The sequence below is a fragment of the Miniopterus natalensis genome, chromosome 8, assembly GCF_054644295.1.
Source record: "Miniopterus natalensis isolate mMinNat1 chromosome 8, mMinNat1.hap1, whole genome shotgun sequence".
Classification (NCBI taxonomy): Eukaryota; Metazoa; Chordata; class Mammalia; order Chiroptera; family Miniopteridae; genus Miniopterus; species Miniopterus natalensis.
The window spans coordinates 21,662,349-21,677,730 of NC_142088.1; the positions used below are offsets into that span (position 1 = coordinate 21,662,349).

Here is a 15,382-nt window from a genome sequence, read left to right on the forward strand (position 1 = left end):
TCATGGGCTTTCATCAGATTTGGCTTCACAATCCTTGCTTTGGCTCATTATAACAGAATATCCAACACAGTACCCTGGAACATTCAGTTCGTATGTCTTTGGGTCACCAGTTATAACTGCTTTAGGTAGGTCTTGATCTTAGGTACCTGTAGACAGTTGCTATATCAAATACACCAGTACAGTGCATCATTAAGAAAAACACAATCCAGTACAGTGCATCATTAAGAAAAACACAATCACATTCTGAAATGTCTGTATTGCTCTCTAGAAGGTTGGATTACAGAAAGGAACAAAATCACCCCTGTGCAGGTATCATTAGTCAGGTTGTACTTGGATTGTAATGTGTAATACAAAGAATTCCTTTAAGGTATGGGACTATCATAGGAAGTGAAAAAATGAACGAGGTTTTGGTACTGGGGCACACTAGGATCCTTGCTTTCTGCAGCCAGGTTGTGGAGACTTGTCCAGGTTGCCAGGTGTTCTGTGGGAGTAGTGTAGTCCAAGTACAGTAAGTGACATTACATATTATGCATGTGCAATCTGGCGTAATATGAAATCATTGCTCTAATGACACACTAATCTTGTATGTTTCACACTACACTTCATGTGCTTTTCATTTTTTCCTGTGAATTTTCCTTTGAGAGAAATGTGATAAATTGATTAGAAATAAAATGCAACCTCAGAGCTGCTCTTAAACAAAAGAAGAAAAACTAGCTATCCCAGAAATAAATGAGCAAGCACGTCTTATAAGCAGTCTCTGCCTGTCGTAACTAAGGATTCCCAGTGCAACTGCAGAAATCTTTGACTCTGTCCTGTAAGGAAAACATGCTGATGCTGTGAAGCAGGTAGTAATTCAAGAACGTGTGCGGTGCACACCCATATAGCCCACTCTCCAACAAAGTGTTGCATCTTAGAGTGACACCTACCTCTCCATCGCTACATCTGCAGGATACTGTTCAGTATACTCACGTGGTTATAGAGCACTAAGAACATACACCATTGTGCATTTTTTAAAGCCCTGCTTCTTTAAAAGATACTTTTTGGATCTTTTCAATTGTTCACAAGGTTTGTGTGCTTGATACTGTTGTGCTTATGAAGTGACCTTTAACATCTGCATTGTTAATTTAAGCATGCACAGCAACTTGGGTAATGTGTGAGTACAGATTGCCAAGCTCCAGTGTGAGTCATGAGTGAAGTAACTTCCTATAGTCTCTGCCTGCAGTTTTATATTCTAAAAATCACTCTTGTGAGGTAAAAGAGCTATTAAGAATATGAATCCAATGATATATTCATCACTAGGGCTTTTTATTGTGGTGGTGGTGTTTTTTACATGAAGGTGGACAACTTCAGCTTTAATGTACCTACAATCCATGATTTGAGCCCTAAGATACAGCCTGTTTTTTTCAGCGTGAGCTTTCCTGGCACTTCTTGTGTCAGTGCCGACAGCAGCCATCCTGGACTGATGCTTTTGGTGTATCATTTTCCTGAAAGAGCAGACATCCTTTAGAACAAACTAGGGACACCAAGAAGAGAGCTGGGTGAGAGGAGGAACTGTCATTTTTACCCCAGTCCATTGGCTTTGTCTGACAACAAGTGTTTACATTTCTCCAAAGGTGAAAAAGGCTTCTAATCAACTTTTTCCCCTTATGTGTGAAAATGAATGAAAAGACAAAACAAAACGATACTTTAGATTATATCCAGTGTTCAACTCCCTAGTGGGTTGTTTTTTAATTTGGATTTTTGTTGGGATGTAGCTTTGTGGAGTGTTGTTTTTGAGACTACTCGTTATTTTTGCAGTGGTTCCTTTTCTCTGGTTTGTTCATGGTAAACCCTACTGCCAGATGGCACTAGCTCCGTGCCTTCTTTCACTGCCTCCTGCTCAGCAGCTCCAACCCCAGCATAGATTCTCCAGGTCAAAGAAAACCTGGACAGTTGACTTGCCTGTACTGAAAATGAATAGCGTGGATGACGCATCCTGCTGTTGAGGGCAGTGCAGACAGGTGCCTAGTAGAGCTAGTGACTTGGTTAATTAGTGACACCCTTAACTTTACCACAGAATTTCAAAATTGGATCACCCTATGCTTAACGTTTTGGTACCAAATCTGAAGGTCAGCAACAAATTTTAGGTTGTTCTCTATTGAAATTTTATCAGCTTGGCTTTTGTTACTTGAATAAATACATACTTTTTTTCCTTAGCTACTGTAATTCTCACTTGGGAAAAGTAACTATTCTTAAGGTTTTTCAGATACCCACTTAATAAATTGGATTTTTAAAATTTGAGACTTTTTAAAATGAGAAAGATTGCTGACTCTTAAAAGTTATAGGACATGATTTTAATCAGAAAATTTCAAACAAAGTAATGTAAGCAGGGTGTTTTCCAGTCCTCTAGAATCAAGGTGCTGCTGGCCACTGATGGCATATTCTGCTAAGGGCTGTGAACTATCTTAGAAGTCCCCCTCCCTGTGTAAGTTTACTTGCCACTGAGTTTATCAAGAAATTTTAAACAAAATTAGAGTGACGACTCTGAGATCAAGGTTAGTAAGAGCTGTGCATCCAATTAGAGTTCAAAAGCTGCTATTCTGGTAAAATACAGTTGTTAATAAGATTGTGTCAAAAATGTAAAGTCATAAATTAGCCTGAAAAAATTTTCAGGTGATGATGTGGATTGGTTTGATTTGACTTTCAGGTCACCAACAGAACCTTTTGTCACCTTTCTTCCTCTCCTAAAAGCAATCTTATGTTAAAAACACAAGGTAATTTTAAACAAGTAAAAAATATTTTCCTAGTTTTATATGTTATAGCAAATTTTTTAATATACCTGCAGAGCTAACAAATTAAAACTGATGTAATCTCACAGATTTTACTCAGGTATAGACCAAGTAAATCTGAATGACCCTGACTTGCTTTAAATGAAATAGGAAGTAATTTGGATTCATACATTTGATGAGAGGATTCTCTCTCTAAAAATCATTTTCGGTTGCAAATAACTTTTGCACTTCGTTTTATACACTTTTACATTTTTGTATATAACAGGATATCCCTGACCCTGTAGGGATATGACTACTCAAAGTTGAGATTTGATCTACAGAGATGCAAGTAGAACAAAATTAAATATCCCACTACCTTTTAAGATTTATTTTCCTTTAAAAATTCAAGAGAAGTACATTTCTACACCTTACCAGTCCATCCCTTAAACAAATGCTCTGTTGTATCCTTGGAAGGTCTATATGTAAAAGAAATCTGATATTTAGCTGTAAAATAAACTTGCTAAATAAAAATAAGCAAACCGTATACTTGATAAACACTTGAAGGAAAAAATCTCCAATTGGTTTGCTCTTTGCTTGTTCAAGTCATAAACCATTTTGAAGAGAAAACAGTATCTGCTCTAATCCCCAGTGCCTTGAACTCTTTGGGAAGAGAATAGCATTTAAAAAAGTGTAACAAGCAAACTAAGGTGCTAGTGAAAGAAAGGTATTTCTAGTTTACGCAAAAGTAGAAAAAGTGACTCACGAGATGGCTCCATCTGCCTAAACGAGGCCTGGCTGCTTTCTACCAAAGACACTGAGAGAAGTGGGTTGAGTTGGTGACATGGAACACTACTTAGTTAAAAGATAGCAAAGTTCAGAAGTGCGTATGTTGATCATAGATGGCTGTTAATACCAAGCTCATAAATGTTGAAGCCTCAACCTCTTCATAGACAGAATATGCTTGCAGCACTTAAAGGAAAAAAAAATCTTTTTGGGAACTGTCCATTGTTAAATTTATTGTAACCTAATACCAAAAACTGCCATTTTCCATGACTGCCGTCTCCTTTATTTTTTCTTGTAAATAATTGCTCCTAGAAAATAAGCATTAACTGGAATGTTTCAAATGATTTTGCTTAATTTTATTATCAGCCTCTAGTGAACTCCTTTTATAGAAATGTACATTTAAAATAAAATGTCATTAGCTTGTGCTAAATGGTGTAAAAACAGTTGTTTACTATTTTAAAGGAAAATTGCACATAATTTAACTGGGATTGCCTCCCTCTCTTCCCATTTCTTTAAAAAATTAAGTCAAGGCTCACATTGACATGTAGGCTGTGGGAAGCTTTGCTATAAATAAGTAAATAGATACAATGTAGGAATGTACTTTTAAAAAGCATGACAAAGACAACAAAAGGAACTGCATTATAAAGTACCCAATAGAGGACATTATTCAAAGGATTATGCACAGCTCGGTAAAGATGAAGTTACAATTTTTTTTTCAGCTTTGTTGCTGTTATTTTCTTGTGTTTAAATGTACGCTCTCATTTCATCATGTGCCTTGCTCCCTGATTGTGCAAACCTATATATATAGATATATATATAGATATATATATGAGAGAGATATATTCAGTACTACTGACGATGTTTTTGTCCTACTGCTGGATTAAGTTATTTTCCAAGTTACTCTTGCCAGTTACTGTCAGTGAAGTATTGTAATGGCTTAGGACAGTAGTCATACAGTCAGTGTAAATTCATTTTTCCAGTTACATGTTTTCACTATGTCAGCCAACCCAATCCTTAATAAAAATAATACATAGATTTCGTTTAAACATGGGGACTTGACTTTACTGTTTGCGGATCGGCACCATTAAGAACCTGTTCTTGCTATTTACGCTGGGGTACTCAAAATAGGTTGGTGCAGTTAAGAACAAATTAAGTGTGAAATTAAACAAACTAGGGAGCTTTGGTTATTAAATGTTTTTTCTTTAAACAGAAGTACAAACTACTACAAAGGCATCCTTTTTGTTCAAGGATCACAATTTGATATCACAATTATGTGGACTGCTATGTGAAGGTATGTATTTACAGATCACTTTATCATTCACTGAAACTAGGGTAAAAAATAGAAGCTCTCCTTTTTATATTAAAAGAATTACATGTATTTGGGGAAAAGTGATCAGAAAACTCCAGGTTCACTTACAGCAAAAATAGTGATAGAAAATAACTATTTAATAAACAGCTGTCCTGAAGAAATTTCAGAGAGATGAAAATTGATTTAAGGCTCAACATTTTAAATATTTGAAGTTTTTAAGACATAATAAAAAGAAGCTACTGGTTTTGAGCAACAGAGAGAAAAGAGGTTACTTGCATAAATATATTCACAAGACACTTAGATACACTTTGTGGAATTTTATTTAGGTCAAGTTCTTAGTACACAGCAACAATTCCAAATACAGTTTCAAAATTAAAAAGTGGATGCTCCCCCACTCATGGAGGTGATTTAATGGCACACACTAGAAACATTACTGGCAACAGAGTGCTCCCTCAAAGTTTTCCTGTGTGGTTTTTACTCAGAACACCAGCCCTCTCTCTGGGAGCTAAAAGTACAACTGGCCAGATCACAAATCGTTTACATTCTTTTTGTAAACCATTTTGTTGTTAAGAAAAAAAGATGCAGGGACACAAAATATGATAAAAACTGCTTTTTCACAGAATTCCAAAGTTGTAAAAGACATTTCCATTTTAATGTGAAAATAAGCTTTTTGGTTTTGGGGGGTTTTTTACAAAAAAATCTCAAGATCTTTAGCAAGGTCATTTGTCAGTTTTTTAATAAGAACTATGCGATTCTGAGTGAGAAGCAGGAACAAGATCAGCATAAAGTAAACCTAAGGTGATGAGTGCCGCGCCTCCGTTTCACTGTTTTGTAAGGCTCTCAAATAAGGCTGTGTGCTGGGCTCCTACCAGTGCTGAAATGTTTCTGCTGCGTACACCTAGTGGAAAAGGCCGTTTGTACCAAGTATAGTTTTAGAAGGGTTAAAAATGAAGATTTTTCAATAATTAAGGTCGCACTTAGTATACTCCTTTAAACAAGTTTAGTTTAAATAATACTCTGGTATTTATTGAAACAGCATAGCTTTTCAAGTATCTTCCTGAAGACATCAAGGAGAACTCTTAATTTTTAAAGAAACAGCACATTCAATTAAGACACTTGTAGAAAGAGTAACAAGTAGCACTGAGTCCGACTTTACCGTTACTAATTAGCTGTTGTCTGAAACATAACCTCGTCAGTGAAATGTGTCTGAACTAAAATTTCATCTGGCTTTCAAATTCTATGATCCTAAGTAAATCATGTGAGGGAAATTACCACCAATCAAGAGTTCCTGGACCAAGTAGTTCGGAAGTGATTCAGATCCCCATTCTTTCAGAGATTTGGCAGTCACCTGCCAATTCTTCCATCAAATCCTTTTCAAGGGGAAAGGTGGCCTTGCTCTCTCCACCGAGCAAGAAAAGAATAAAAATTAGAAAATAGTTCCTAATGCAGAAAGGTCACCTGTTAAAAGAAAATGAACACAAAAGGATAAAAGCAAACTACCATCATTTTGATGTCTCTAAATTAATCATCTTCAACCTAAGACTGCCAAGGAGAATAGCTCCGTTACAGAAATCCCTGTGAAGATGAAGGACATTCTAGCTGGGTAATCAACGGAAGCGGGAAGGGGAAGGGAGGAATAAAACGTCTCACCTAGCGACTTCTAGGAATAGAGAAGTAGCAGGCCCTTGCCAACCCTATTGGTGCCCCTGAGGGAGACAGAAAGCAAAAAGCCAAAAGATAGAAAATACTGAACAAGAAAAGATATTTATTTCAAACACAGCAGGCTGAATCTCTTAAGATTTTTGACACGTTGATACTTATTCAGATTTACTGCCTTGGCTAGGTCAGTGACAAGAGTATTTTCATTCATACCACCATGGCCTTTCAAACAGTTATACCAAAAAAATAAATAAATAAAAAGGAGTGACAAAAAAAGGAAGAACAACTCGTAAGGAAATAGGGAGTGTCCAGCAAGTAAAAAAGGAACATTTCAGAAGGAAAAAAATCCCTCCCCCATTAGATTCTATCCTGATCTGGTTGCTTACTGGTCAGCAGATTGAGACTTGGATTCTATATGCCACAATATTATGTAGCATGTAAGGTTTCTACATTCATTTGGAATTCCTACTGCCCACCGTCTCATCTCGTTTATAAAAAGATAAATGGGGAAACTTACAATAAAACAAATACTACCCTCACAAACTATTAATAGCATGCAATCTATGAAATATTACATATATTAAAAGTCTCCCATTACGGTAGGCCTGGCCCATCATTACATAGTATCTTTCCAAGACAATATATAGAATTCAAAACTGTACAAAAATTTAAAGTATGCAGAAAATCCAATGTGTTTTTAAAACAAAAAATCACTCACATTAGTACTAAATAATATAGAAAAAAGTTAGCTAACCCATGGATTCCCCCTGCTACAGGTCTTCATCACCACCAGTGTCCTCTGCACTCCCCAACCCAACAGGCAAGCCGACCGTCACCAACTCTTGTTGCACAGTCTGCCGTTGGTATGAGCTATGGAACTATTTGTTGAATTTCAAATTACCCTCTTATTAAATCCACTAAGTTTTCTCAGCAAAAAGGTATTGAAATAAATAACTAGAATATCTCATTTTAAAAGTTTTCCTAGTTATACACCAACACTAAGAGTTTAACCTATCCAAGTATAGTCTAGGTTGGGTCCATAACAAAACTGATGGCTCGGACACTCAGGACCATTGCTTTAAAGGAAAACGGAATAAAGGATGTTGAGATGACCTCACATAGGCATGGCAGCAAAGCTGAATTCAAAGGGTTGAAGAGAGCTAAAAGCAAAATAGCTGACTTGCAACATGTTGGGGGAGGGCAGGGGAAGAACTTGCAGCTTTACGACACGGAGTCTTGACGAGGGAGCTGTATATCTGGGTCTCAGTTAAATGGTGATGAAGTTCTGTGCTCAGATAGATTCACAGGTGGAATGTTCTGCCTACACCATCTGAATTCCCTCACACTACTACACATTCACTTTTCAATCAAGTTCCGCTATCTACACTACCTCATGTTCAAGGCTTACATGTCAAATACAGTTGACCCTTGAGCAACACAGGACCCGTGTAATTGAAAATCCACCTATAACTTTTGACTCACACTTACTACAGTCAGCTCTCTGTATCTGTGGGGGACTGGTTCCAGGACCCCCCCACACACACATACACACAAACAAAATCCTTGGATGTTGAAGCCCCTTAGGCAAACTGGTATAAAACTGCACACAGTTTGTCTTCCACATCTGTGGGTACCAACTGCAGACTGAAAATTCTGTTTTCGATCATAACTAGTTGAATATGCAGATGCAGAATCCAGGGATATGGAGGGCTGACTATACATTTATTGAACCCCAGTGTAAGTGGGCCCGTGCAGTTCAAACCTGTGTTGTTCAAGGGTCAACTGTATATGCAGCTATTGCCCCTCCCCTTTGACGCAGCTCAGGGAGGTCACCTGGCAAAGCTCTCTTCTGGCCAAGTCACTGGAACTGGGAAGAACCCATGACAGCTTTGGGCCTTGACATAAGCTAGTTCATCACTAAGTATTCACCTGCTGAGCAGCAAAGCCCTCCTGGATTTTTAGAACATTTCTTATATTGACCACAGAAGTGATTAAAGCCATCTGACTCACAAACTCCACTGAACTTGAAGCTATAGTTGGGCAGATAAAATATACTGTTTCTCTCAAAGTTCTATCAGTTTTTAATATATGTAATTGGATATCTATTTGGCCTTATCCCACTATTCTTAGGCTGAGATACAAAGTTCAAATTCGTACCAAAGGATGCTACTTCAGAGGCCAACCACAAAATCAGGAGAGTATTTCCCTTTTGTAGAGCTCAGTGAGTAGACAACTCAGCAGGAGCTAACACTGGCCACTAATATCACTCCAAGATTACAGTAGCAAGCCTTTTATTCCCAGTAGCTGTCAAGAAACTTGAAAATAACTATTTTCCCAAAAAGAATGTTTTTCTCAATAGTGAAATCAGTAAAGAAATAGTTGGTCTGAATTCCAAAATCATCATCCTCAAACCAGCACCTAAGGCAGCGCATTTCTACGTCAAATCTCTTCAGAACCTTACAGAACCTTCACACCAGCTTCACCCACCTGCTTCAGCGTGAGCCGGGCTACCGTGCTTCACACATCTGGGTAATGGCCCTTAATGGCAATGCAGTCTCATGCTGCAGCAGCACATTAAAATCACACTGGCAATTGTCAACCACCCTCAGAATGTTGGGAGACTCATTTCATCATCTACAAACTGAGAAACATGATGGGATGCAAGTCAGTTCAGCCTTCACTCTGGTGCACACAAGTGCTGAGAGAATGCAGAACTTACAGTGTGAGAGGAAATGAGCCACCTGAAATAACTAAAAATGGTTAAGTATGGTATTCAAATATCGGTTCCCTCCTCATACAGGTGGAAAAAAGTGGGGTACGCAGTAAACCACAAGGCTAACCTTTAGCACAGGCACTGAAGACCATCCAATGCCACAGATTCTGCAAGAGAAATCCCACGGGTGTACAGTATTCCTGAGAAAGATCCCAGATTTTGTTCTGAATCAGTCTTAACCTGATTTGTTTTACATAGTTATGCTGTTATACCTCCGACACATTCAGAAATGGTCACTTTATTTCAATCCAGACAGCTTAGCATAGTACAAATGATGACAGAAAGATCCATTTGTTCACACTCGGCTTGTTTTTTTGTTTTAATACTGGGGGGTAAACCGGAAAAAACGTAAGTAGTTTTTATCATTTGTATCCTTCATTCACTTCCCTGGAGGTGAATCCCAGGGTCTTGTGACAATCTGGGAGATCCTGACTACTCCTGTGCGGGACACAGCCCACTGAGCTTACTCAGAATAATGCATGATGGACTCGACATAATTCCCAGGGAAGAGCCCAGTCACTCCATTCATAACCCCCTCGTACCAACCATCGTCGTTCTTCTTGATGACATAAATGATGGCTCCTTCCTGAAAGGACAGCTCGTCTTCCTTGTCTTTTGTATAATCATAAATTGCCACAACTAGAGGGGGAAAAAATAGGATGTGAAAAATAACATTCCTCCAAAGAGAGAACCAGATCAATGAATAGCCATCCTTTCCCAATGTCTACAGCACTTCAAACAGTGATTTCCTAAACATAGGCCAAAAACTTTTTTTTTCCTAACACCCTGTCCTGTAGAATGGGATCCCACCTCCTTGGGGAGGTTAGTTCCAAACAGTATAAATGGCAAAAAGTCAGTAAAATTACCCTCCAGCAGCCTACTGGAAAATACCTCACAGAAGAGAGAGACACAATCCCTGAATCGGGGAAAAATGACTGTGTTGTGTAAAAACATCTTTAAACATTAGAATTACACTAGTGCAGGGAGATACACTATGAGAGGCAAGTGAGAAAAAGAGACAGACTAAAGGAGCAGCAAGCAGATTTACATCTCATTTTCTGGAGCCCATGCTTATTCAGAGGAGGAAAATGGTTGGATTCCCACAGGTTTTATGTGCAAATGATGGGAATCCACTATATATATAGTCTTTCAAAAACACATGCTGTATTATGCTACCAATTTAACACATTCCTGTAATACACTAAAAGTGTTATGAAAACCAAGATATCTGTAAGCTCTCCTGAGATTTTCACTGCTTAAACAATTTGGTAACCAATTTGTTACCTGGGACAGCTTCTGGTTCCTAAGTGTTACATCTACCTCAACAGTTCAGTTAAATTGGCATAGCCTACTTGCTCAAATCCACTTGAATATTTGTTTTTTTTGTAAAAAGATCACTCAGAATTTCACTCAACAACAATCTCCATCTATCCATCATTCTGAGAACCATATACTGACTTTAGTTTCTCATGCAACTTTGAACCTCACATAAACAAGAAATGAAACAACAGGAATTTTCAATATAGTGCGACTTGCCCCAGTTCATTTGTGTTTCTGGCCTGCTTCAGTAAAATTAAATGGCTTTGTTAAACTATGAGTATTTGCCATTATAGTGACCTGTTAAGGATGTCAGAAAATACTTCAGAGCAGCTTAAGAGGAAGTTAGTGTGTATTTCTCAAAATATAACCAAATCCCTAAACACAAATATATAATTAAATGACATACAAGTTTAACTATAAATGTAAAAGAAAACAAAATATGTAAAGTATTTACTGTTCTGGTCGACCTAATATTTTTTAGCATCTCTTTTAGTTGATAACATTCTTGATGCTCACCAAAATGCAAACCCATTGAAAAGCGATTCAAAAGAGGATGTCCCCAAATCCTGTTAATCCTGCCTCCTACAGCTCTCAAACCCAACACTTCCCGATGGTCACAATCACTGCCTGTCGGTGCCGCAGTCTTGACACTGGAATATACATAACGCAGGGAGTACCTGAAGACTTTCTAATCAGTATGAAGGACAGATGATTTGGGGAAACTCCTTCTAGAGTCCCAAATTTTATAAATACTGCTTCCAAAACCTGATCTGCCTGAGATGATACCTTCAGTCAGGCATCAGTCACAAAAGCTCTCATTTCCTGTCTATTAAGTAAAGTATAGTGGTGCACTGTCTTAAAGCACAAAACGCCTCTGGGTGCCAAAGAAACAATTCAAAATACTGGTGTGTTGAGAAGGATAATTACCCCACAGAATAACCCAACCTTTTGCAAGTTAAAGTTAGGTGGCTCCATTCCTTTGCTTTTAACAAAAATTAAGACTTTATGCCCGGCCGGGTGTGGCTCAGCGGTTAAGCATTGACCTAGGATCCAGGAGATCAGGGTTCAATTCCCGGTCAGGGCACATGCCCGGGTCGCAGGCTGCAGCTGATCAATGACTCTCTCATCATTGATGTTTCTATCTCTCTCTCCCCCTCTCCTTTCCTCTCTCTGAAATAAAGATATATTTAAAAAAAGACTTTAATAGAGTTACCAGCCAAAATATCATAAAACTTTTTTAAAGATAGAGCATTATGCCAGGCCCACATGGCTCAGCAGTTGAGCATCGACCTAGGATCCACGAGATCCTGGTTTGATTCCCAGTCAGGGCACCTGCCTGGGTTGCCAGCTCGATCCCCAGTAGGGGCTGTGCAGGAGGCAACCGATCAATGACTCTCTCATCATTGACGTTTCTATCTCTCTCTCTCTCCCTCTCTCTTCCTCTCTCTGAAATCAATGTATATATTTTTTTAATTTTTAAAAAAAGGCATTATTTGATTTTTGGCAAGTAACTCTGAAGAAGTTGAGAGTGACAGTGCCACATGAAGAAATCCTTCCATCTGCACTGACTAATGTGAAAAAGGTTTTCAGCACTGCCTTAGGTGAGGCCTTCATTTCATCCTTAGAAAGGTATCCAATCTGGTCTTCCCAACTCCTACTTTCCTTTTTTATTGATTTTAGAGAATGGAAGGGGATGAGAGAAAGAGAGAGAAACAATGATGTGACAGAGAAACTGATCGGTTGCCTCCCGCACATGCCCCAACCAGGGATAAAACCCGCAACCTGGGTATGTGCCCTGACCAGGAATCGAAAATGTACGAGATGAAGCTCCAACCAACTGAACCCCACCAGCCAGGGCCCTACTTTCCTTTCTAACATACTCTACGCTATTATCAGGTAAGTTAAAAAAAAGTTAGGCTGGCCCGGCCGGGCGTGGCTCAGCGGTTGAGCATCGACCTAGGATCCAGGGGATTGGGGTTCGATTCCCGGTCAGGGCACATGCCCGGGTTGTGGGCTCGATCAATGACTCTCTCATCATTGATGTTTCTATCTCTGTCTCTCCCTCTCTTTTCCTCTCTCTGAAATCACTAAAGATATATTTTTAATAATAAAAAAAAAAGTTAGGCCGTAAGTACATGGGAACTACTTATTAACCTGCTTAAAAATCTTGCCCAATTTTCTTTCTACCATTGGATTTTTACAAAGGGAAAAAGACCCCAACACCTCAGCGTGGTATTCAAGGCCTTCCGTCACCAATGACAACTTCTTACACTCATACCCCAGCCACTCTCTCCCTACAACCCACCCATGTCCTCTTGTACTACTCACGTGCCCCACACAGCCATGCCCCTTCACTCCGAGGACTTCCTCTGCCTGGGAAACTGCTCATTATTCAGGGCACATCACAAACTCCATGTCCTCTGAGCAGCTTTATGGAATCCCCAGATAGAATTAATGGAACTACTCATTTTTGACAATCATTACTGGAGCATCCATGCTGATTGAGAGATATACAGATGAACAAGACAAACTGTCATAGTCTGGTGAGAACAGAAATGTTATCTGGTAATTTACCATACATTGCTGATACTTCCACCAAGAAGTTATATCACTGAGCTGGAAGAATACAAGAACGGATGGCTTGATGGAAGGAAGGGATAGAATTTAATGCTAGTAAACTGTATAGCACATCAATCCCAGGTCTGCCAAAGCTCCAGCTTAGGAATAGTTAAGTATGTGTGCTCGAGTCAGTCATACCACCTAATTCAAATCCCGGCTCTACCAGTTATTAGTTCACAGAACATACTTAACTTTCCTAAACTTTTTACTCAACTGTATAATGGGAACTATAATAGTGCTAACACTTCAAAGCATTGCTCTATTGAATGAGGCAATGCACACCCAACACATAGCCCAGGGCCTTGTATATGGTAAACAGTCCATATAAATGTTAGCTTCTTTTATCATTAGTAACTATTCTGATGTACTGCCTTTTCTCTAACACTAACATTTTCTGTTATATTCTATAAAAATTATTTTTGAACCTCATTTCCTAGTTTGCAAGGTAGGGAAACTGTCTTACATTATGCCAGGCACATAATACATGAAAATATATTTTCTACCCAAGTTAAATCAAGATACTACATATATATATTCTCCTTTTGGCTAGTATGGGCAGTAAGGGTTAAGATAAAACCTTTTCCCATGGCAGTGGTTCTCAATCTTGGAATTACCTGAGGAACTTCTAAAAATTCTGATGCAGTCCCACATCGATTCTGATTTAACAGGTCTGCAGGTGCAGACATGCTGCACACTCCCTAGGTGACTCTAATGTGCAGGCAGGGTTAAGAACCAGGTACTAAGGTCTAAGATAGCAAAATGAGTCGTTAGGTAGCAACCTTAACATTCACACACACGCAAACAAAAAAGCAATCAGAAGCTGAACACGGTTATGTTTTTGTTTTGCTAGAAAGGGCAAGGAAGAGCTTTTGGTTTTCATGTTTTGAAAGACCTGAACTTACCAGAAACAAACCAAACCTTGAAAAACATCTTGGGGAACAATTAAGGCATATTCTTTAAAATTTTAAAGAGTTACTTGGACTCAAAACAAACTTACTTTCCTCTTACAAATCTCTCCAGATTTTCACATGTTCACTAAAGAGTCACTTTTTAGAAAGCAGAATTTCACTGTGCTTTTCTCTTAAGGAACAACTGAGGTAGTTTTTCACGGCTTTGTCTAGGACAGTATTAAAATCAGCTACAGAGTTCATAAAACATGTCAATGCCTAAGGCCACATCCTAGGGAAGTACCTTGGGCTCGTATCTTCCCCCTTAAAAACAGCTTTAGTGCCCAGCCAGATATAGCTCAGTGGTTGAGCGTCGACCTAGGATCCAGGCAATCAGGGTTCGATTCCTAGTCGAGGCACATGCCCGGGTTGTGGGCTGCAGCCGATCAATGACTCTCTCATCATTGATGTTTCTACCTCTCTCTCTCCCTCTCCTTTCCTCTCTCTGAAATCAATAAAGATACATTTAAAAAAACAAAAAAAAACAGCTTTAGTGAGGTACTGGAGGTATTAATTTAGACACAAAACAAAAGCATTTAATTGAGAGTTCAGTGAGCTCTGACAAATGTATGCACCTGTATACATGACAAATGTATAATGACCACCACAATGGTCACATACCGCATGCCCATCACCCCCAAATTTCCTTATGCTCATGTGTAAATTCCTTCACCCACCAGTACTGGTCCCCAAAAACCATTGATCTTCTAGATTTCATTTATATGGAGTCATAAAGTAAGAGTCTTTTTCTGGAAGTCTGGTTCTTTCATCAGTGTAACACTGGAAAACCGTCCATATTATTGCTTATAACAGTAGTTTGTTCCTTCTCACTGCTGAGCAATATTTCACTAAATAGATGGATATCCCACAATTTGTTTATTAACCAATTAAAAAACACTTGTGTCATTTCCAGTTTTTGGCTATTACGAATAAAGCAGCTATGAACATTTAAATTTAAGTCTTTGTGTGAACACACATCCTCATTCCTCTTAAGTAAACACCATAGGAAGGAACTGCCAGATCAGCTGGCAGGGGTATGTCCGACTTCATAAGAAACTGCCAACTGTTTTCCAAAGTGACTGAAACATGTTGCATTACCAGCAATGTATAAGAGCTCGTTTCACCACATTTTCTCTTAACATTTGGTGTTATCAATGTTTTTAATTGTAGCCATTCTAGAGGTACTGTGTGTAGTGGTACTGAGTTTGGTTCACAGTGGCTTTAA

At 38.7% G+C, this 15,382-nt stretch overlaps 1 protein-coding gene across 27 annotated transcripts in view; it reads right to left on the minus strand.

Annotated features, from left to right (window-relative positions):
* Positions 1 to 5,141: 5,141 nt before the first annotated feature.
* Positions 5,142 to 15,382, minus strand: part of ABI2 (abl interactor 2) — a 70,314-nt gene continuing 60,073 nt past the window's right edge. For 20 of the 27 annotated variants that reach the window (XM_087819651.1, XM_087819648.1, XM_087819658.1 and 17 more), the window contains one exon: positions 9,639 to 9,910. In XM_087819651.1, the coding sequence (XP_087675777.1) occupies positions 9,735 to 9,910 (176 nt within the window). In that variant the 3' untranslated portion in view covers positions 9,639 to 9,734. Of the gene's footprint in view, positions 9,597 to 9,638; positions 9,911 to 15,382 lie in introns of those variants that run through there. The other 7 variants (XM_087819652.1, XM_087819654.1, XM_087819653.1 and 4 more) reach the window with 1 other exon arrangement.